This window comes from Bos indicus, chromosome 22 (assembly GCF_029378745.1).
Source record: "Bos indicus isolate NIAB-ARS_2022 breed Sahiwal x Tharparkar chromosome 22, NIAB-ARS_B.indTharparkar_mat_pri_1.0, whole genome shotgun sequence".
NCBI lineage: Eukaryota > Metazoa > Chordata > Mammalia > Artiodactyla > Bovidae > Bos > Bos indicus.
The window spans coordinates 49,572,412-49,596,959 of record NC_091781.1 but is presented as its reverse complement, the minus strand read 5'-3'; the positions used below and the strand labels follow the sequence as shown (position 1 = coordinate 49,596,959).

The following is a 24,548-nucleotide window of genomic DNA, read 5'->3' as shown; positions in this document are numbered from 1 at the left end:
CCCTCTTCCTTGCTCTCTGCTCTCCACTTGCGATCTCTGGGTGCAGGAGGAATTGGACCTCGAAGCCCGTGGGGGCCCGAGGGCATCCCACCTGTCCAGCCCCGCCTCCTTCGGAGCTTGGGGCCACCCAGGGCTTTAGGCCTGCCTGAGAGCCAGTCCTGACCCCGCCGGGCCGTCCAATCGCCTCTCGCGGATTTCCCTCCGCTGGCGCGCGGCGGCGCCGGCGCGTGGGGGCTCGCGCGCGGGCTCGGGCGGCGCGAGCCCGGGCGGCGCGAGCCCCCGCGCGCCGGGGAGCGGCGCATGCGCGGGCATCCTGCGAGCCCGCTGAGGCGAGCCGAACCGCGGCGGCGCCGGGAGCCGAGCAGCGAAGCTGTGAGGGACGAAGCGGCGGCGCGAGAGCAGCGGGGACGGACAGGTGGCAAGCCCTCACCCGCGTCGACCAGGACTGCCGGGCCGCCCGCGGAGCCTCACGGTCCAGACGTGGCGGCGGCGGCATCCCGGACGGCCTGTGAGGGATGCGCCGCCCACTGCCCCGCGCCGCCTGACCTCCCCCGCCTCGGCTCGCGGTGCGCCACAGCCGGGCCCGCGGCCGTCCTCGCCGCGCTGTCGCCCGGTCGCCGCGCCCGCGGGGCCGCGCCCGGCCCGGCCATGTGGACCCCCACAGAGGAAGAGAAATACGGCGTAGGTAGGTGAGGCTCTGGCCTGGTCGCTGCGGGGGTTCGGGGGACGCGCCCGTGTTCTCGGCCTCGTGCGGGCCCCGCCTCAACTCGCGCCCGCGCGCCCCCCGCCGCGGCCCGCAGGCTGCGCGGCCTCGGCGCGAGGTGTGCGCGGGGTGGGGGCGGCGCGGGCGCGAGGCGCGGGGGTGGGAGCGGGTCTCTAGGCGCGCGGAGGGCGGCAGGGGGCGCTGGCAGCGCAGCCTCGGCAGGTGCGGCCGGCGGGAGGGGCGGGCAGGGCCCCGGCGGCCGCCCGAGGCTTCTGGTGCGGGGCATGGGGCAGTTTTACCCAAGAAGCCAGTTTCTGAGAATCTGTTTTCTCTGCTCTCGAACCTCAGTTTTAATGAGTTTCTGATCCTGAGTTGATGAGCCGGATGACTGTTTATTTTTGGACTCAACCTTAAGGGAAAAAAAAAAGGGATAAAATACGTTGACATCATTTTCTCTATTCAGAATTTTGCAGACATTTGACTGGAAATGTTTGATCCGTTTTACTTTGTTTTGCCTTCAATATTAGAAAGAGTAATTACGTTACAATAGGAAGTGTTCTTGCACATGCCCCAGTGTTTATTGTATATTATAGTCATGGTTTTGTTAGGAAACAGATGAATCTGTTTTTAAATGAGACCGTTATTCCTCTTAAAATCCCCTTTAAAAAAATCTGTTACAAGTGTTAAACTCCAGAAGCTAAATAATTCTTACAGTGTTGAATTATTTTGAAAAGAATATTCAATAATTTAAGGGCTTGAACATTAGTTTTACAGTGTGTTTTGTGGTGATTATGCAAGAGAGTTCAGCCACATTGCATTATTGTAAGTCACCTGTCATCTTATTCAGTTAGATAGAAAAATGAGTGTACAGGTTTTTCCCCCTGAAGTTTTAATGGAAAATTTTAGATGGTGAAATCTGTCTGAAGGTAGACTTTTGTTTCCCATATTTTCTGCAGCTCAATGAAGGTTTAGTTCACAGTTCACTACAAAGTAACTTTTAAACTGTCAGTTGTAACAAACGTCTAGGAATCCCATCAGGCAAATTATGTAGAAATTGAATTATTTAAATTTAAGGACCTGCAGAGAGATCTGTGCTGGTAGAAAATCTTGTTTTGAAAGGCAACTTTCTGAAGTTTTTAATCTGTTATGCTCTAAGGGCACAATGGGACTTCCCTGGTGGCTCAGTGGTAAAGAATCTACCTGCCAGTGTGGGAGACATGGGTTTAACCCCTGGGTCAGGAAGATTCCCTGGAGAAGGAAATGGCAACTGACACCGCTATTCTTGCTTGGGAAATCCCACTGACAGAGGAGCCTGGTGGGTTACAGTTCATGGGGTCGCAAGAGTCAGACCCAACTTAGCGACTAAATGACAAGTGCATGTTGATACAGGCTAGGATGGAAGTGTTGAAAGGAGCCCTAGTGCTAGAGTCTGTTGAGATGGGATTGAGAAATGATGTGAAAGCTAGGATTCACCTCTGGGAACGTTTTATCCTTTCTCTTGGAGCATTCCCTAAATACTAAATATATTCTGTGACATGAAGAGTTGGTGGTGTATCTTTCCCATAATTTGCTCTCAGACCTGCTTAATTAGAAAAACAAGTAATTGATGTGAAAGTGATCAACTGTCCACTGGCAGCTAAGTAATAATTTCTTTCCTTCTGGGTAGGAACCTCTGAGTAGCAGAGTTGGCAGATTTCTGAGTCCTGGATTCTCTTTACTGGTGTTGTGGGCAAGTTATTTAACATCATTTTCTTTCTTTTTTTTTTTAAACATCATTTTCTTAATGTGTAAGTTGGGGATAATATTTACCTACAGGATTGTGAAAACCAAATGAGAGCCTACCAAGTGCTTAATAAATGTTAATTTCTTCTTTTCCCCTTAGTACAGTACTTAGAGTAATAACTGCACTAGGCATATCCTCAGGTGTGTGGGTTCTGAGATGGAGACAGTGCAAGGTCATCAAGATAGGCATATGTGAATCTCAAAGCACTATGATTTGGTGTGTGATTTACTCAGGAAGATGGGAGGAAATTTCTGCATTTCTGGGACTGTGGGTTTAGCTTTAGAAAAATTTTTCCCTGTGGAGGGGCACAGCATTGGGCACAGGATAGGACTTAAATGCTTCTTAAATGAGAGAGAGAGTTATTCTGAAGACATTAGCAATTGTAATTTCGTGTAGTTTATTTGTCCTTTCTGCCAAAGAAACTCCCTTCCTATTTCTCTCATAGCTTTCTTCTACTATCTCTTCCTCAGCTGTGGTCTGAAAGTTCCTGTGTGAATTGTTCAAAACCCAGAATACATTTTTTTTCATAGGCATATTAGGGTTACACTTCTTTGCCGTTTCATAAAAGCTAGTTCAGTCTATAAAGTAGCCTAAACATTATACTTACAGTGAGAAAAACAGTCAATTAAAAATGGAGTGTTAGCTGCATTGTTTAATTGCTAGCCTGAAAATCTGTTATCATTAATTCCTATGAGAAAATGTTTTGCATTTCAACTTTGATTTTTACGAGCAGATTGGCGCACACATTTCTATCTCTGCTTGCTAATCCACAATTCTTATAGCAAGGAGGGAGAACTTAGACATTCTTCCCACCAATCTGGATAAGTTGCTTAGATGTTGGTGAGGAAAGGAGTCCTCTGTTGCAGCAGGGCCGAGGAGTCTCTCCCACTGCAGCTGTTCATCTGTATTTGACCTCGATAAGATTTTTGAGATTCTGTAGCAATACCTTAATGCCTTTAAAATCTTTTATGATATACAAATTCTGTACAGGTTGTGACATTTCAAATTATTTGATTTATTCACTAGGGACTAAGTGATGTCTGAATTTCTCTTTTCCATTGTAATGTTCTGTGATTGAGTTTAGAGGGAGGGGCGGACACTACTCTTTTTTTTTTCCCCCCACGAGAGTTAAAGATGTTTATCAGTTTTCACAATAAATAGCCAGACAAAAACGATCATTACAGTTACAAATAATTACATGCAGTTTGGGGGGTTAAGTAGAGTCATGTGGCAAGTGGAAGTGCATCCATGCATATGTTTTCATCTGCCCAGTCTATGTCTTTTGGTTGGTGCATTTAAGTTTGGTGCATTTACAGTTAAGGTAATTATCCATATGTATGATCCTATTACCGTTTTCTTAATTGTTTTGAGTTTATTTTGTGTAGGTCTTTTCCTTCTCTTGTGTTTCCTACCGAGAGAAGTTTCTTTATCATTTATTGTGAAGGTGATTTGGTAGTGTTGAATTCTCATAACTCTTGCTCGTCTGGGAAGCTTTTGGTTTCTCCGTCAAATCTGAATGAGAGTCTTGCTGGGTAGAGTATTCTTGGCTGTAGTTTCTTCCCTTTCATCACTTTAAGTCTATTGTGCCATTCCCTTCTGGCTTGCAGAAGAAACTATCCTTTTTTGAAGATCAGTGATGGGCTGGTCAGTGCTGGGGGTGGCAGTCCTAAGGTTGTTTTCGTTATACAGATGATGAAACTGGATCTCAGAGATTGTTAGTCCTTTTTGTCCTTCAGCAGTTGAATATTCCTGTTAATTTTCTTCTGGTCAGTGGGTAATGTTTTGTCATATACTTGACCTTTTACTGCCATTCTCTAGTATTACAAGGAGCTGTTCTTTACTGAACCCTTGTAACCTGTGTTCTGACTCCTTAGGTCTCTCTCTCCCTTTTAGGGATTCTCTGCTTTCCAGTTCTGTTGCCATAAATAACTTGGAAAGCCTTGCATCTTTCCATTCTTAATTTTACCTTTTCAGGAAGCTTTGTATTCTAAAGTGCATTAGGTGAGAAAAAAATCCAACCATTTTTGTGAAACACCTGTCTTTTCCCATGTTGATTGCACCCAAACTACCAAGTATAGAAACCAGAGAGCAAGCAAATACTTTTCTCACCCTTTAACAGCAGCAGCAGCAGTAAACACCACCAATAGATGAAATAAGAGTTTGTAATTAAACTCCTAAAATAGAATAGCAGGTTTGAGTATATGTGTTTTAGTTTGGCCACTAAGTGGAAGCTGCATCATAAGTCGTCTTTTTTATTCTACTGCATGAGGTAAATTTTGTAATGATTTAAGAGTGATTACTGCTTATTCTTTTTTAATCCCCACTTAGCAGTCTATGAAAAAAAATTTCCTCATTACTGACCAGAATACCACTATTTTAGTTTTGTGATGTCATAATTATTTCTTTTCTTATTTAAAAACAATGCATATTTTCTGCCTGATTTTTACCTGATTTCCTTCTGGTTTGATTTTCCCCAGATAGAAGAAAAAAATAAACTTAAAAAAAGCCCTGAATCTTAAAAAGAAATTTAACTTCTAATAAGCCTGTGGTGTAGAGGCATGTGAAGGTAGGAAGGGACTGGGTCTATGAAACCAGATCTGAAAGAACCAGTGTTCCCAGAATCTCACTAAGTCTGCTGGTAAATGGACGCAACCCTGGAACAGTGGGCGGGCATGGGCTCTTCGGTTACTTGCCTTGTCAGGGAATCCTGTCCTTTGAAGCCTCAGAAAGGGCCCCGTACCTCTCAGAGGTAAAGCATCCATCAGAGGTAGAGAAGATGTCACATACCCAGGACTTAATTTTGTTCTGGAAAGTGGGGATGTGCTTGATGTTTTATGGTCAGGAGTTTAGTGTTTATAGGGAAACTTCCATGTCATGATCCTGCTTGAGCCTGACACCATAATATCACCTGTCCCCACTTTTTTTTTAACAGATGAGAAAGAAACCTCAGCAGAAAGAAATTAAGTGACTGACTAAAGATACTTAAGCCAATGAAGTGCAGATTTGAGATTTGAACCTAGGACTTTGGGATTCTGATCCATAGCTGCTTTTGTTATACCATGTTATCTCTGAAAAGAATTTGTCAGCAGTGTGTGTCTCTGGCTCAGAAAATAAAGGCTTCCAAACTTAAATTGGATAGTTATATTTAAGAACATTTATTTCTATACTAGGCATTTTTATAAGACTGCATAGTATTTATTGTTCTGCTTCTGGATATAATGATTTGCATTGCTGATGGGAACAGATTCAAGGCTTGACAATTCAGAAGGCAGGTTTTTAACAGCCCCGAGGAGTATGTTGGGTACTATTACCCTCCTTTTTTAAAAACTTTTTATTTTATATTGGAGCACAGTTAATTAGCAATGTTGTTAGTTTCAGGTGTACAACAAAGTGATTCAGTTGTACATACTTTTTCAAATTCTTTCCCCCATTAGATTGTTACAGAATATTGAGTACAGTTCCCTATGCTCTAAGTAGGTCCTTGTTGGGTTATCCATTTTAAGAATAGCAGTGTGTTTAAAAATACATGTCAATCTCAAACTTCCCGACTATCCCTCTGCATCACCTCCCCCTGCTAACCATAAGTTCCTTCTCTAAGTCTGTGAGTCTGTTTCTGTTTTGTAAATAAGTTCATTTGTATTATTTTTTAAGACTCTCCATATAAATGATATCATATGATATTTTTCTTTCTCTGTCTGACTTCACCCAGTATGACAATCTCTAGGTGCATCCATATTGCTGCAGATGGAATGATTTTATTCTTTTTAATGGCAGAGTAGTATTCCATTGTATGTGTGTATCACATCCTTTTATCCATTCTTCTGTCAGTGAACATTTAAGTTGTTTCCGTATCTTGGCTGTTGTAAACAGTGCTGCAGTGAAGGTTGGGATGCGTTTATCTTTTCAGACCATATTTTTCTCTGGGTATATGCCCAGGAGTAACTACTGTCCTCTTTTTAAAGAGGCATTTTTAGTAGAGAAGGAAATCGTTGATTTCAGCAAATGTTTATTGAGTGCCTCCTTAAATCAAGATGGCTTTGTTTTGATCTGCCATTCTGTAAGCAGGAAATAATCAGCAGGAAATTATCAACATTTTAACAGAAAAGTCAATATGGAACAATATTTTATAGACTATACAAATGTTACAGATAATTTTAACATGCAGTGTTATGAGAGAATGTGCTTTAGAAATAAAAAGCTTAATTGTAAATGACACCATTTTCTGTCATTTTTAGACACATTCTGAAGCATGATGTCTCAAAAGAATGGTCATTGAAGTTGAAAGTACTTTTTATTCATCCCATACTTTTACTCTGGTGCTGAATTTCAGTTTTTAATGGTTTGTATTATGAATCTTTTTTGAATTATTGCATCTTTATTCTTGATGAGAAGAATGATCTGAGTTTATTCTCAGTGTGTAAGCATTATTGGATATGCTATATTAGGACTTTAATTGCAATGTTATACTTTTACCATAATGAACAAATCTGTTTATTATGATTATGCTCTAAGGACTCTTACATACCCCCTCTTGACAGATTTTGTATAGAAAAGCAAGATTTTTTTTTTCCACATAAAGGTTCTGGGAACTTTAAAATTTTTTTCAGAAGTACATTGCCAAATTATTTTAGCTGTGGCCCAAGTACCTGAGTTGACTTGCTATATCACACATTAGGACATTCTAGTAAAAATAATGACTATGTTGGGAACTGTCATTCAGAAACTTTCTGTTTTTCCACTTATCTACAATGGGAGTAAAACCCCAACCTCCTGCTTCCATCTGTTTCTCCCTTTCTTTTCAGAACTCATTCATGAGCTGTTGTCGATTGATGAATGAGAACAAAAATTGATGGAAGAACTACTGTATGATAAATGAAGAACTTTATATTACAGACTTAGTATCGTACTTTGACTTTTCTTCAAATATATCTCATGACAGTGCCCTCACCACTTTTTGAGATGGCCCATTTTATTGTTAGCTGTGATGAGAACATTCTTCCTTGTTGAATAGACTCCTTGTAATTTCTTATAAGTTTGTGTTCTGTGTCTACGTATAAATAACTTCCGTCTTAGCCCTTCAGTTATTCATAAAATTTTAGAATTGTGAGGCATCTTAAAGATGATCTGGTTTAAGGCTCCAGGGATGGTGAATAAGACCAGTGGCTAAGTGTTTGCTGTGTGCCTAGCACTTGCATGTTACGGCTCAGATTTGATTTTTCAGCTGCATTTGCTGACTTGCTTGTACTTTACACTTTAGCCAAACTGAACTTTCCCCAAGTTCTTCTGTCTGGACTTAATTATACCATTGCTGCCATGTGCCAGTACGATCTGTGCCACCTATTAAACCCTTCTTGTTAATTGCTGCTTCATGTCTTTGTTCATTTTATTCTTTCTGCGTGCGGTACCTCCTCCCAACCCCATCTTCGTCTCAGATTCTTTCCTATCTGTTAAGGCTCTGTCATATATTACTGTCTTTGTACATCTTTTTCTAGACCCTTGACCATACCCCTGTCTTTCTCCAATCAGGTAGACTTTATTCAAGTTCTGTGATACTTCATATCTTGTACTGATATATTTAACTGATCCTCTTCCATAAGATTAATGTCCTTCTAACTTTTGACTATGATCTACAATAAACATTTAAAATATTACCTCTTATGTGTATATGTTTACACTATACACACACATGAAAAAGTTAGAAGTTTCATGAGATAGTACTTTGTAGAGTGTACTCTGGTGTTTCTGTTCGTTTCTATTTCCATTAAAAAACATGGGTGGCAACTCAGTTGATATTGTGACCCACATTTAAAAACTCTGCTTTAGGCTGTAAACTCTTAAAAGTAGGGATTGTGCTGGGACTTCTGGCAGTCCATTGGTTAAGACTGTGCTTCCAGTGCATTTCATGGGGCACGGGTTTGATCCCTGGTCGGGACTCTTAAGAGCTAGCCTGGTGTGGTAAAAAAAAAAAAAAAAAAGAGAGATTGTGGCTTATTTACAATTGACTCTTGAATAATGCAGGGGATTGGGGGCAACCTCTCATAAGGTCAAAAATCTGTGTTCTATTTCTGTCTCAAGGACAAAGGAGTTGGTAAATGACTCACCCTAGGGCAAGAAGCTGAAACAATTTGAATAGAATCAGAACTTCAACCCTGGTTCCTTTGATTCCACATATTGTGATCTCTAATTAAATACAAATTTCCCCACACATTTAGTTGAGTTAGAGATCTGTAAAATGAAAATACAAGTACTGTATTTACTGAAAAAATTCGCATATAAATGGACCTGCACAGTTTAAGCCTGTGTGTCACAGGGTTAACTGTTTCTTTGTGTTCTTGACAGATATTACTCAGTTCCAGGCATGTAGAAGGTTTCATACACGTATTTGTAGGATTGAATTGGATGTTTTTTGTTAATGTGGTATAAAACCTGATATTTGGAGACTTTTCATCTCCAAATATCTAATTTCATCTAATTTCATCACACTAATTACTCATATTGGTTTCATAACAGCTAAGTTCTAGATTTTATTTCATATGAACTGAAGTCAAGCTAGATCTCTTGCATCCTGAACGTGTGCTATTGATAATAGACATGAATGTAAAACTTTAGTTTCATTTAAAAAAGATTTTACATTTATTTTCGTTACATTTCATTAAGGGAGAGCATATATGGCTCCTCCCGTTGGTCCTAAGTTGAGGAGTAGGTTCCCTGTATTTGGCTTATTAGTACAACTTGTCAAGTCTTTTTTGTAGCTTGGGTTTGTCATCCCACCTGTTATTTCCTTGAACTTTTTTACCTACGCAACTGATAAACCTGCTTTTTGACCTTTTCCAAGTGAGCTGATAAAAATGTTGAACAGAATAGGGAAAAAAAATTTATTACCTAGAGGGAAATGTCCAGTTTATAAAGGAGTAGATTCTGCTTTGTTGTGTTTTGAGTGCACATTATTTGGGTGACTTATGGAACATTTCTTGACAGTGCCAGCCGTGCCTGTGCCACCTGTGAACCTGAGAGTGTTTGGGGTTGGGTGGGCTCCTGGCCAGAGCGGGGTTTATGGCCTCGGACGAAGGGTGCTGCTAAGAGGTCTGTGTGGCCTTTCTTTTCAGTGTGGGAAATGCCAAAGATACATTAGCATTAAAAAGACCCGAAGTCTGTTTCCATCTTCACGAACTGGAGGAAGGGAGGCACCGTTTGTTTCTGTTTGCTTTCCACATCGCCGACACCTTAGATACGCTGGACAACTCACCCTTTTCCAGACAAACCTAACACTTTGCTACCTTTGTCACTTTGCTCAGTTCTTATAATATGACAAGAATGCAGCGACTGCCTTTCTCTGCCTGAGGAATGCCACCTTAAAAAACTGAAATGTCACCTCTTCTTTGAGGCCTTCCCCAGCTCTGCCCAGTAATAAGCACTGCTTCTTGCTCCTGCAGCAGTTGGTACCAACCTCTAGTTATGGCACTTATCCTTTTAGATCATGCTTAATTGCATCTCTTTGCCTGGAGGGATTGAGCTTCTCAAGGACAAGGAATTTTGTCTTCATGTTTTGTAACCCCAGGACCTAGCACATAGTGAGGGATCAATAAATGCTTAATTAGGACCCCAATTTAGTGAAGAGTTTTATTTTGCTTTGTTGATCCTGATAGTATTTTAAAAGGCAGGCTGTTAGTCTCATAATATTTACTATTAGAAATTGGTGACATCATGAATACAATTTTTTTTTTCTCAGCTTTTCTCTTTCTTGAACCTATTAGGAAGGTTTACTGCCTGTGGCTGAGTTTAGATGACTGATTTTTGGGTGGAAGCCTGTAGGATTCCAGTGTGAATCCATCTCACCTAGAGTTTCACAGTTATCATGGCAGTGATTCAGAAAACTTGTAGCAGATAATTGGGATGCAGTTTGAACTAACTGCAACAATGTCTTTCATCTGACACCTTTGGGGAAGCTGTGTGTTAGATGAATGACTTTTCCTGTAAACTAAAGGTTAAACCTTTAAAAATACCAAGAAAAGATTTTTGTTGGAGTTTAATATAAATAATATGTTTTGTTCTGCCCTGTATTGTGAATTCAATATGTTGAATACATTTGAGGTTTTTTTTTTTCTATAACATTTCCGCTCTGATTACATAAGATACAGGTTCATTATAGACATGCCAGTAAATACAGAAAAATACACAAAAAAGAAAATAAGGGTGATATCTTACTTTTAAGATACGATTTATTTTTCAGACATAACCCCTCAAAACATGCTGGAATATCTTTCCAGTCTTTTTTTCTGATGCAGGCATTTAAAATAAATTTAGGACTGTACTGTTTATATTGTCATAAAAGTCTTTTATTTTTTAAAGCACAAGTAATTTATTTTTTGGCCAGGCTGCATGGCATGTGGAATCTTAGTTCCATGACCAGGGATCGAACCCGTGCCTGCTACAGTGGAAGTGCAGAGTCTTAATCACCAAGGAAGTCCCAACAGTTTTTGTTTTAAATCTGTTCTACTACAAACCTTTTCTTATAACTGGAATGTCATTGTTTTAATGACTGCTATTCCGTCAGGCATTGTGTTAGGTACTGTGATTTATCTAATCTACTTCTGCGCAGTTGGTTGTTAGAAATTAACTATTACCAGGACAGTAAGAGTACTTGCTTCTCTGCACTCTCGAAAGTATGGGGCATCATTTTCTCCACAGATTTGTATCTTCAGAAATTTCAAAGTTGATACAGGCTTGGAGGAATAAATTCTGAAGCATTACAAAAATAGTGTCCTGTACTACCATTTCAACTTCTTTGGCATCAATTGTTTAACTGGATTTTCTGACTATTGGATGTTGTTAATGCAAACAAGTCATTATAACAATAATACAGTGATGCTTGTTTGCTTTCTTACTGAAATCCCAAGGAAAATCACGAATTCCATTCAGTGGTTCTCTTGTTTGTTTATTACTTTTCTCATCTGGCTGTGATGCTTTCTGGGAATTTGGGGGTGGTGGTGGTGGGAATATAGACTTCCCAGGTGGCGCTCAGATCAGATCAGATCAGATCAGTTGCTCAGTCATGTCTAACTCTTTGCGACCCCATGAATCGCAGCACGCCAGGCCTCCCTGTCCATCACCAACTCCCAGAGTTCACTGAGACTCACGTCCATCGAGTCAGTGATGCCATCCAGCCATCTCATCCTCTGTCGTCCCCTTCTCCTCCTGCCCCCAATCCCTCCCAGCATCAGAGTCTTTTTCCAGTGAGTCAACTCTTTGCACGAGGTGGCCAAAGTACTGGAGTTTCAGCTTTAGCATCATTCCTTCCAAAGAAATCCCAGGGCTGATCTCCTTCAGAATGGACTGGTTGGATCTCCTTGTAGTCCAAGGGACTCTCAAGTGTCTTCTCCAACACCATAGTTCAAAAGCATCAATTCTTGGGTGCTCAGCCTTCTTCACAGTCCAACTCTCACATCCATACATGACCACAGGTAAAACCATAGCCTTGACTAGACGAACCTTTCTTGGCAAAGTAATGTCTTTGCTTTTGAATATGCTCTCTAGGTTGGTCATAACTTTCCTTCCAAGGAGTAAGTGTCCTTTAATTTCATGGCTGCAGTCACCATCTGCAGTGATTTTGGAGCCCAGAAAAATAAAGTCTGACACTGTTTCCACTGTTTCCCCATCTATTTCCCATGAAGTGGTGGGACCGGATGCCATGATCTTCGTTGTCTGAATGTTGAGCTTTAAGCCCACTTTTTCACTCTCCACTTTCACTTTCATCAAGAGGCTTTTTAGGTCCTCTTCACTTTCTGCCATAAGGGTGGTGTCATCTGCATATCTGAGGTTATTGATATTTCTCCCGGCAGTCTTGATTCCAGCTTGTGTTTCTTCTAGTCCAGCATTTCTCATGATGTACTCTGCATATAAGTTAAATAAGCAGGGTGACAATATACAGCCTTGACATACTCCTTTTCCTATTTGGAACCAGTCTGTTGTTCCATGTCCAGTTCTAACTGTTGCATCCTGACCTGCATACAAATTTCTCAAGAGGCAGATAAGGTGGTCTGGTATTCCCATCTCTTTCAGAATTTTCCACACTATATTGTGATCCACACAGTCAAAGGCTTTGGCATAGTCAATAAAGCAAAAATAGATGTTTTTCTGGAACTCTCTTGCTTTTTCCGTGATCCAGCAGATGTTGGCAATTTGATCTCTGGTTCCTCTGCCTTTCTAAAACCAGCTTGAACATCAGGAAGTTCACGGTTCACATATTGCTGAAGCCTGGCTTGGAGAATTTTGAGCATTACTTTACTAGCGTGTGAGATGAGTGCAGTTGTGCAGTAGTTTGAGCATTCTTTGGCATTGCCTTTCTTTGGGATCGGAATGAAAACTGACCTTTTCCAGTCCTTTGGCCACTGCTGAGTTTTCCAAATTTGCAGGTGGTGCTAGTGGTAAAGAATCTACTTGCCAATGCAGGAGATGCACGGGCATGGTTTTGGTCCCTGGGTCAGGAAGATCCCCTGGAGTAGGAAATGGCAACCCACTCCAGTATTCTTGCCTGGAAAATTCCATGGACAGAGGAGCCTGGCAGACAACAGTCCATGGGGTCACAAAGAGTTGAACACGACCGAGCATGCACGGAGAGGAACAGATGAGGGTGGATTGAGGATGTGTGAGACTCCATCAGCTTGGTATCAGTGACTTGAAATAATAGTTTTGTTTTGATATTCTTTCTAACTCCCTTCATTTCTGTTCTCTGTAGCTACTTCAAGTATTATTCTTTATCTTTCCCTATTTGCCAGCCACTCTGCCCTTTACTTCTTTCCCTAGTTATGCATTTTCAAGCTAAATCTGAATTGAACTTGTGCATGGAAAACTGGGTAATCAACTCTGTGAAAGACAGAAGTGGCCCCTTTGCTTTCCTTTGGAGTGAGATTTAGTGCCTTTATGAAAACCTTAGGCCTGTTAAAAGAACTAACTCATGGCCAAGGCTGCACTCCATAGGAAGACCTGACTTTGGAACAGAGACAGTGATCTGGGAGTAATACAGCCTAATGCAGATTTGGTCTGTGCAGGGGGCAGTTTCCCCTCTGGATGGCTGCATGTAGGTAAGACATCTGGAGCTGTGATAGCCATCTTGTTATCATGAGGAAAACCAGGAAGAAGGAGGGGTTGTTTATTGTTATTACTTTTTATTGGCGTATAGTTGCTCTACACTGATGTGCCAGTTTCTGCTGTACAGCAAAGTGAATCAGCCGTATGTGTACACATATCCCCTCTTTTTTGAATTTCCTTCCCACTTAGGTCATCACAGAGCACCAAGTAGAGCTCCCTGTGCTATGCAGTAAGTTCTCATTCGTTGTTTTATACATAGTAGTGTATGTAAGATGGTTCCAGTCTCCCGGTTACCTATTCTTTATTGATGGACTCTTGGGTTGTTCTTTTACTGTTGTGAATAATGCTGTAATGAACATTTGGCATCCAAGTACCTGTTTGACTACCTGTTTTTAAATCCTTTGGAATTACTTAGCATTTGGTAATTCTATGTTTAGTTTTTTTGAGGAACCACCCATACTATTTTCTGTATTGTCTGTACCATTTTTACTTTCCCATGAGCAATGCACAAGGATTCCAGTCTCTTTACATCCTTGCTAATGCTTGTTATTTTTTTAAAAAAAGCTTTTTATAAATGGCTATCCAAATGGGTGTGAAGTGGTATTTCACTGTGGTTTTGATTTGCATTTTCCCTAATAATTAGTGAAGTCGAGCATTTTTTCATGTGTTTATTGACCATTTGTGTATTGTTTTTGGAGAAATGTCTACTCAGTACTTTGCCCATTTAAAACATTTTTATTTTTAGCTGTGCTGGTTCTGTGTTGCTGTGCATGAACTTTCTCTAGTTGCGGCAGGCAGTGGCTTCTCATCACGGTGGCTTCTCATTGTGGAGCACAAACTCCAGGTGCTCGGGCTTCAGTAGTTGTGGCACACGGGCTTAGTTGTCCAATGGCAGGTGGGATTTCCCCAGACCAGGGGTCAAACGTGTGTCCCTTGCATGGGCAGCTGAATTCTTAACCACTGGACCATCAAAGAAGCCCCTAGAGTGGTTCTTAAATATACTTTAACTTCGGGATGTTTTTTCTGGATAGTCCCTAATTGTTCACTTCATAGAGAATATGTAGTTTAAAATAAACTCCACATTGAACTCATGCAATTATTGTAGACTGGCGAAAGCCTTTCAAACATATTTAAATGAAGATATAAGTTGATAGAAATTATTAAACAATTCAGCTCTGAAAATAGAGTTTGAAATTATTTTCAGTTGTGATTAGAAGGTGGAGGATAAAGATGATACTGAGATTACATGTTACAGGGATTGGCAAGATGGTATCAACTATAGTTTGTTGCAGGAACCACAAAAGGGAAAAGAAAGTTAAACTTTGTTTCTTGACAGAAGGAGAGGAGGAGGTTTCCTGAGGTAATGAAAAACAGGTAGTAACATGAAATTCAAAATACAAGTCAAACTGGAAAGTGAAGATACTTCAAATGGATTCTTTTATTGATTTAGTAGACATTTACAGAAGATCTGGTATGTACTAGGCTCTGGGACACAAAGAATCAGACACAACTGAGCGACTGAACTGAACTGAGGTTCTGGGGAACAATGAAGGAAGATTATACAGATCTACCTACTTTCAAGACCTTTAATCTAGATGATTGTGAAAATTAGATTAAGGAAGTTTTATGAAGTTAGTAGTTAAAACAATGCAAGTAGACAAGAATTTTTAGCTAATAATTATATATTTATGGAACTTTAGATCTAGAAGGGACCATAACGTAACACAGTGTTCTTATTTTTCAGATGGCATCACCAAGGTCAGAGGCATCTGGTAACTTACTCAAACTCATACAGTTTGGCTCTTTGGGTCTTGAATTCAGACACTGATTCCCTAAAAAGTCTTAAAAAAAAACAACACTGTATCATTGACTCTTATGTAAAACCACCGGAAGATAGGAATTAGTCTAGAAATATTTATTGAATACCTGGTATTTGTCTTTCTCTTTTGGACTTTCTTTGTTTAGTATGGTAATTTCTAGGTTCATCCATGTAGCTGCAAATGGCATTATTTTACTCTTTATGGCCAAGCAATATTCCATTGTATATATGTGCCATGTCTTCTGTATCCATCCGTCTGTCGGTGGACACTGAGATTGTTCCCACGTCTTGGCTATTGTGAATAGTGCTGCTGTGGACATAGGGGTGCATGTATCTTTTTACATAATGGTTTTGTCTGGATCTATGCCCAGAAGTGAGATTGCTGGATCATACGGTAATTCTATTTTTAGTTTTCCGAGAAACCTCCATACTGTTTTCCACGGGGATTCTTTCAATTATAATTATTAGAAATCCATCTGAAACTGAAGCAGAAAGGAGAATTTACTGGTTCATATAACTAAAAAAGGTGTGAATGGATCTGACCTCAGAAGACTGGGATCAGGGCCTCAACATATCAGGATATCTGTGTTTCCATTTTACATTTTGGTATATGCCTATGTGTTGAATTATTTTTTGCAGTCATTAACTTCAAAAAATTTACTGTTTTCACTTTGGGGACCATAGCTCCTGGCAGCTCTGGGGTTACATCTTTACAGTGCATGATGGGATAGGAAAGAGTTAGCTCCTGTTGGGAAGATTCAGGGAGTGAATGGCGTGGCCCAGTCTATTTTACATGCCTACTTGGAGGCGGTGGAGAGGGTCTGACTGATAGCCCCACTGAAATCATATAGAGTGGGACAATTTCTGTAAAACATGAGAGTTAGGAATGCTGGGCATACAGAACAGTAAAGTGAGAGGGCTCCTTGATGCACATATACTCGAAGCTACAATTAAGGTCAGTCATGTGATAGAAGTAGAATGTGCCAGAGGACTTCAGGGCCTGGAAGATTCATTTCCAACAGTGCAAAAACAGTCTTGATGAGTGGATAGGATTTTTGTCAGTGGAGAGGAAGCAGGAGAGAGGATCCAGGCAGTAGGAAACAGTGACGTATGAAAGGGAGGCTCGTGCAAGGTTATGTGCTGGAGAATTGTTTTGCAGAACAGTGACTAGACCACGTCTTCTGTCGTTGGGAGGAGACTGAGAGGGCAGGTTTGGCCAAGAGTGTCAAGGGCCTTGGATGCAAGGAGGAATATGGCTTTTATTCTGTGGGCAGTAGGGAGCCAATGCAACATTTTAATCAAGGGAAAAAGCAATTTTAGGAATGGAAATGGAGGAGCATAAGAGTGATTTTAGATTCAGGAGAAAGAGATAAAAGAATAATAGAATTTATTTTCACAGGAACTAGGCACTACTGTTCCTCACATGGAAAATCTATAAGGATTGCGAACAAATCACTTAACTACCTTCTATTTTCCTCTTCAGTAAAATAAAATAAGTACACTGTACTAATCTTTACTAACTCTAGATTAGAGTTTATGTATAGTTTCAGTAAGAAAATATTGTGTTGTAGTAGGCATTATTGCTTTATAAATGACTTACTAACTTTGATACATATGAGAGTATTTTTCTCTGTGGTATTTGGAGATTGTAAGTTGGAAATAGATTATTGATTGAGGAAATGATCTTTACATTTTTATTAGCTCATAAAGTAAATGGAACTAATACCTTGGGTTGCATTTTATTTTAAATTCTTTATTTTAATTAGGTAAATGACAGAAACAGGTTCTAAAACTGAAGTATGGTGCTACATGTTAATATTTTTTTCTTCTAATCATATATATATATATTTTTAATTACTGAGAATTCTCAACCTGCCTTTGTAACTGAGGTTTTTGATACCTGTGCTCTAAATCAGTGCTGGAGCTGCAGTGTGTGCACTGCTTGTGCTCCTGAGTCTCAACTTCTTGGAGAGAAAGCTTTAACTCTTCTGTCTGTGCATGTGTGCATGCTCAGTAGCTCAGTCGTATCTGACTCTTTGGGACCCTATGGACTGTAACCTGCCAGGCTCCTCTGTGCATGGGATTCCCCAGGCCAGAATACTGGAGTGGGTTGCCATGCCCTCCTTTGGGGCATCTTCCCTACCCAGGAATCGAACTCATGTCTCCTGCATTGTAGGTGGATTCTTTACCACTGACACACTGGGGAAGGCCCCCTCTGTTTATGCTGCTACTAAGTCGCTTCAGTCGTGTCCCACTCTGTGTGACCCCAGAGACGGCAGCCCACCAGGCTCCCCCATTCCTGGGATTCTCCAGGCAAGAACACTGGAGTAGATTGCCATTTCCTTCTCCAATGCATGAAAGTGAAAAGTGAAAGTGAATGTGCTCAGTCGTGTCTGACTCTTAGCGACCCCATGGACTGCAGCCTACCAGGCTCCTCCGTCCATGGGATTTTCCAGGCAAGAGTACTGGAGTGGGGTGCCATTTTCTTCTCCGTGTATATCTCTCCCTAATAATTCACTGTCTCTTTGACCAGGATGGGAGACTGACCCCTTGCTGTCCTCTTCCATCTGTCCTTCATCCCTCTACTCTTAGCTTCCCCATTTATCACTCTGCAAGCCACCTTTTAAAATCTTTATTCTTCTCCTGTCTCACCAGACATTACCAGCTCTCTTCCCCACCTCATGACTGAATTTTGTTTGGGACTCAGTTGAGATATCTAGCTTATGTCTTATATTAAAGCATGTTCACCCCCTTAAATTTTTCTCTTTGCCTGTAGTGTTTTTGAAGCACATTTTAAAAAGATGGTCTTTAATTTGAAGTGCTCTTAGCTAGAAATACAAAAAGATCACCCAATAGTTCTTACTTTGTAAGTAGCTGGTTTTCATTTAAAAGTAGAGACTCACTTGCTTAATTTGCTTTACGTGGCAGCTACTTTTAAGAATTACTTGTTGATAATTTTTATGAGATAAAATGGATAAATTTCCTGCTCAAATAATTTTGTTTGTAGAATAAATTTTAGTGTGTTGTTAAAAAATTAAAAATAAAAGGGAAGACTCAGAATTCTCTTCTGATGGCTAGTGTTTGTACTAAAAGATTTAGCAATGATGGTTTCTTTTATTTCAAGTAGAAGAGAATACATTTTAGTGTTGATCCTATGATATTTTTGTATTACTAGAATTATACTGAAAAGAGTACAACTTTAAAGACATTGTAGAATGCCTTTCCATGGATGCAGTGTGCTTATTATACATGGTATTGGCAAATACAGTGTACATAATTTTAAAAAATCCATACAGCTTTTAAAAAACTATAGAAAGTAGTACTCTTAAAGCCTCTTAACTCAATTCCCCCAAGTGTATCCCCACTTCTCTCCTCACCCAGCCCAGGTAACTGCCATAAATGTTTTGATATTACACACTCTTTCTGTGTATATTCAGTTCAGTTCCGTTCAGTTGCTCAGTTGTGTCTGACTCTTTGCCACCCCATGGACTTCAGCACTCCAGGCTTCCCTGTCCATCACCAACTTCTGGAGCCCACTCAAACTCATGTCCATCGCATCGGTGATGCCATCCAACCATCTCATCCTCTTTGGTCCCCTTCTCTTCCCTCCTTCAATCTTTCCCAGCATCAGGGTCTTTTCCAATGAGTTGGTTCTTTGCATCAGGTGGCCAAAGTATTGGAGTTTCAGCTTCAGCATCAGTCCTTCCAATGAATATTCAGGACTGATTTCCTTTAGGATGGACTGGTTGGATCTCCTTGCAGTCCAAGGGACTCTCAAGAGTCTTCTCCATTCATCTGCTGATGGACATCTAGGTTGCTTCCATGTCCAGGAATAAGAAAGCTGTGGTACATATACACAATGGAGTATTACTCAGCCATTAAAAAGAGTACATTTGAATCAGTTCTAATGAGGTGGATGAAACTGGAGCCTATTATACAGAGTGAAGTAAGCCAGAAGGAAAAACACCAATACAGTATACTAACGCATATATATGGAATTTAGAAAGATGGTAACGATAACCCTGTATACGAGACAGCAAAAGAGACACTGATGTATAGAACAGGATTATGGACTCTGTGGGAGAGGGAGAGGGTGGGAAGATTTGGGAGAATGGCATTGAAACATGTGAAATGTCATGTATGAAATGAGATGCCAGTCCAGGTTTAATGCACGATGCTGGATGCTTGGGGCTGGTGCACTGGGACGACCCAGAGGGATGGTATGGGGAGGGAGGAGGGAGGAGGGTTCAGGATGGGGAACACATGAGAAATAAAGGAATAAAAAAAAAAAAAAATCATTAGTGAACTTTAAAAAAAAAAAAAAAAAAAAAAGAGTCTTCTCCAACACCACAGTTCAAAAGCATCAATTCTTTGGTGCTCAGCTTTCTTTATAGTCCAACTTTCACGTCCATACATGACTACTGGAAAAATCATAGCTTTGACTAGATGGACCTTTGTTGGTAAAGTAATGTCTCTGCTTTTTAATATGCTGTCTGTCTAGGTTGGTCATAGCTTTCCTTCCAAGGAGTAAGCGTCTTTTAATTTCATGACTGCAGTCACCATCTGCAGTGACTTTGGAGTCCCCCAAAATAAAGTCTGTCACTGTTTCCCCGTCTATTTGCCATGAAGTGATGGGACCAGATGCCATGATCTTAGTTTTCTGAAAGTTGAGTGAAAAAGCCAACTTTTTCTCACTCCTCTTTCACTTTCATTAAGAGGCTTTTTAGTTCCTCTGCACTTTCTGCCATAAGAGTGGTGTCATTTGCGTTGAGGTTATTGATATTTCTCCCAGCAATCTTGATTCCAGCTTGTGCTTCATCCAGCCTGGCATTCACATGATGTACTCTGATATAAGTTAAATAAGCAGGGTGACAATATATGTATACAATATATGTATGTATTATATACTTTAAAAAGTAAATAGAAGAATAATAATTTCAAACACATAGTACTTTGTACCAGGTACTATTCTAAGTACTTAACATATATTAATTATGTTATTATTGTTTAGTCACTAAGTCATGTCTGACTCCTTTGTGACCCATGGACTACAGTCTGCCAGGCTCCTTTGTCCATGGTATTCTCCAGGCAGGAATACTGGAGTGGGCTTGCCATTACCTCCTCCAGGCTCCCTTTCCTCCTTCAGATTCCTCTGACCCAGGAATCAAACCCGTGTTTCCTGTGTCTCCTGCATTGGCTGGTGGATTCTTTACTACCGAGCCACTTGGGAAGCCCCATTCTGTATAATACTTTACAGTAAACTACACAAAAGCATAACCACTTGTAGAGTATGCACACACGTGACAGTGTACGCCAGATGTGAACTAACATAGTTGGACATGCAAATGCACATTTTCATCTTTGAAGGTTCACAACTTGAATGTTCATATATAGGGAACATAATATATTTTCCGTTGATTCATATAATCCTTATTCCAGTACCATACACTATTTTGATTACTGTACTTTTGTAGTAAGTTTTGAAGGTTGAAAATGAGAGTTGTCCAACTTTGTGAAGATCGTTTTGGATATTTGGGTCTCTTGAAATTCCATATGAATTTTAGGATGTGTTTTTCTATCTTGGGGATTTTAATAGAGATTCCATTGAATCTGTGGACTACCTTGGGTAGTAGTGTCATCTTAATTCTACCAATCCATGAACATGGGGTGTCTTTATACTTAATTAGATCTTTAATTTCTCTTAGCAGTGTTTTGTAGTTTTCAGTACCTGTTTGATTAAATTTATTCCTAAGTGTCTTGTTAATTTTTAGTACTACTGTATATGGAGTTGATACAGCTGAAGGCTGTTTTATTGAGTTTTCCATCTCTTTTTTTTTTTCCTTGCAGTGTTTTGTTAAAGAAACTGCATTTTTTGGTCTCATGATCTGAATCTTGCTAATCATATTTCTGTGAATTCATTTAATATGCTCCTTATTCTCAGTATTTCCTTTAAGTTGACATTTCTGTAAGCATCACCATAGTCAGGTTTGAGTTTTATGATTTCTTCATGTGGCACTTTCTTTAGTAGTTATATAATTTCTTGTCTCCTCTTTTCATGATGTTAGAGCTACCAATGATCATTTCCTATACCCATCCATTTATTGGGAGTCACCAAATGGATATATTCTACCTTTGCCACACTTCTCTGTTGTCTAGAGTATTTTTATAGAGAAACTTCTCGCCAACTATGTGGGTATACTGAGATCTAGTTTGTGTTAGAAAAGCGTGTTTTCTTTTTTTTTTTTTCTGTTCTGTTTTTTCCGCTGTTTTGTGAATTTTCATAGTAGTAAATTGATTCCCTAGCAACCTTTGAAAAGTGACCAATAAGCTTTTTGGGGAATCATCAGTCTTATTACTTATGAATGTAAATATATTGATATACTATCCTTTTAGTGAGTAGTAGAACTCTCCTGGTGCTGAAAGTTCTTTTGACCTGACCATAGTAGTTTAGCTATTAATCATAGTTTCCTTGATTTTTAGTTTGATAAGGTATTCCACACTTACGTTAAGCATTTTCTGTCCTAAACTTGGCTTTTTCCCAAGGAGCCCTGGTTCCTTTTAGTGGGAAATAGTATATTTAGAAATGACAATTTTAGTGCTAGAGATTTGTCATTATTTGTAGGCCTTATCCGGAACTGTGCATTACTACATTGTCTTTACTTCATAAATCTTACATCTGCATTTTCTATACCTTAAAAGGAAATTCCTGAATAATTACTTACCTGATTATTCTCCAGTACTCACACAACAGTCATAGAATAGCACTACTAATCACTATATCCACAGTATGATTAGTGAAAGCAGACTAAGATTTTTTTGAAGTTTTTTTTAAATCCTTAGAATATGTTCCATTAGGGATATATAGTCAAATTGCTTTCTTCTGACACATTATTTGGAAAAGTTCCTCTCTTTCTGGTTATGCCACTAACTTGGCTATGCATCTGTGTGTGTGCTCAGCGGCTTCAGTCATGTCCAACTCTTCGTGACCCTGTGGACTGTAGCTCGCCAGGCTCCTCTGTCCATGGGATTCTCCAGGCAAGAATACTGGAGTGGATTGCCATGTCCTCCTCCAGGGGGTCCTCCAGACCCGGGGATTGAACCTGAGTCTCCTGCATCTCTTGCATTGGCAGGCAGGTTCTTTACCTCTGCGCCACCTGGGAAATCCACATCCTTCATTGGAGGGATGCAGCCGCACTCCAGACCCCTGCAGGAATAAACATCCCAATCTCACCAATCCTCCAGCATCTGACAGTGTTCTCCACCCACTTTACCCAACCAGCCATGGGGCAGGGAGGAGGCTGTTGATGCTGCCTGTGAGAACAGGCTCCCCTGGGCATAGAGTGCGGGGGAGGAGGACAGAGAGTGGATCTCGGAGCAAACAGGTCTTGTAGCACCATATGGTGGAGAAGGCAATGGCACCCCACTCCAGTACTCCTGCCTGGAAAATCCCATGGATGGAGGAGCCTGGAAGGCTGCAGTCCATGGGGTCGCTGAGGGTCGGACACGACTGAGCGACTTCACTTTCACTTTTCACTTTCATGCATTGGAGAAGGAAAGGGCAACCCACTCCATTGTTCTTGCCTGGCGAATCCCAGGGACGGGAGAGCCTGGTGGGCTGCCGTCTATGGGATCGCACAGAGTTGGACACGACTGTAGTGACTCAGCAGCACCATATGGATGGTGCATTTTTTTCCTCTCATCTCACACTCCTTATCCCACTACCACCAATGAAATGATAAATTCTTTGTAGGCAGAATTTATTTTATCTTTCTTTAAAAAGTTTTTTAAAAATTTCAAATTGGAGTATAGTTGATAAAAAAATGTTGTGCTAGTTTCAGGTGTACAGCAAAGTGATTTAGTTATGTATGAATGTGTGTCTGTTCTTTTTCAAATTCTTGAAGCTCGCAGTGACCAGTGACATGTGATGTACCTGACAGATAAAGAGAAGAATAGAGTGAAACCGTCTATAATAACAGGTTTATTCTTTGTGATATTCCTGCAAATAGACCATATAGGCCTGAAAACAGTCCCATGATTAGAGAGAGAAAGCTCTACTTTTATTTCAAGCCTTTTGCTTTTCTAGCAAATATAATTGTTTTCTTTTCTATTTATACATTAATTTGAAAAATCACTTGAAAGCCAGTCTTGAATGAAGATAGTTATTAAAATGGGAAGTTTACATAGGTTCTCTAAATATGCACAAAACACCCAGTTTCCAACAATGAAGCTTGTTCATAATTTTAATGTTCTTGTCAATTAATGACAAAGGTTAAGAAGACAGGAGTACTGAATGCTCTGGAGATTGAAGTAATAGCAAGGATCTCGATAAAGAATTTGTTAAGGAGTGGATGATGTGATGATGTTAATTTCTTAAGTGCTAATTTGATTTATTTTAATTTTACTGTAAGATATGGCTCAGAGATTGCACACTTTTGACCTTAGGAAAGCTGTCTTATTGTTAGTTATGTAGATGCCTGCAAGGACTTACAGGGGCTTACATATTTGAAAAATGAATTAAAAGAGAGAGCATATATTTAAGAAAATTTAGTGCCTAATTTCAGTGACACAGACCCTATGTCAGTATTTAAAAATCCTAATTGACATGTTTATCTTTGGTTTTCTAGTGATATGCAGCTTTCGAGGATCTGTTCCCCAAGGGTTGGTCTTAGAAATAGGAGAAACAGTCCAGATTCTTGAAAAGTGTGAGGGTAAGTATGGACCTATAAATTATAAGACACAAATAGTGATCATTTTTGGCAGTATTATATATGTTTATTTTGTAGTACTGGTTATAAGCAATCTTTTTGAAGCCATGATTAATCATATTATGATACACTGCTATAAAATAATTTCTGATCTCTCTTCAGCACAACTGATGAGTAATTTTGGCTCTAATTTAATAGCAACAATGAAATAACTATTGTTGGCTGTCAGAACATGTTTTTTATATACTATGTCAAGTAATTATTTTTAATTTCCTATAATCAAATAGATAATATTTTACTCCTGATTATCTGCATTTGAATAGAATTTAATTATAATCAGTTCATTTGTATGTTTCTATCTGATTGGCTGGACATGATCAGTCATAATTAAAACAAGGCAGTATATGAGCTCAAATGAAGTTTGACTTGGCTGTGTTCTTCTGTGACATT

The 24,548-nt window shown here is 40.0% G+C and overlaps 1 protein-coding gene across 11 annotated transcripts in view; it reads left to right on the top strand.

Annotated features, from left to right (window-relative positions):
• The first annotated feature begins 299 nt into the window (after nt 1-299).
• Nucleotides 300-24,548, top strand: part of DOCK3 (dedicator of cytokinesis 3) — a 304,126-nt gene continuing 279,877 nt past the window's right edge. For 10 of the 11 annotated variants that reach the window (XR_011563033.1, XM_070776617.1, XM_070776613.1 and 7 more), the window contains exons 1-2: nt 300-685; nt 24,018-24,101. Coding sequence is in view for 10 of the 11 variants with exons in the window: in XM_070776617.1 (XP_070632718.1) it covers nt 301-685; nt 24,018-24,101 (469 nt within the window). In the remaining variant the exon portion in view is untranslated. Of the gene's footprint in view, nt 686-19,689; nt 23,370-24,017; nt 24,102-24,548 lie in introns of those variants that run through there. The other variant, XM_070776618.1, reaches the window with a different exon arrangement.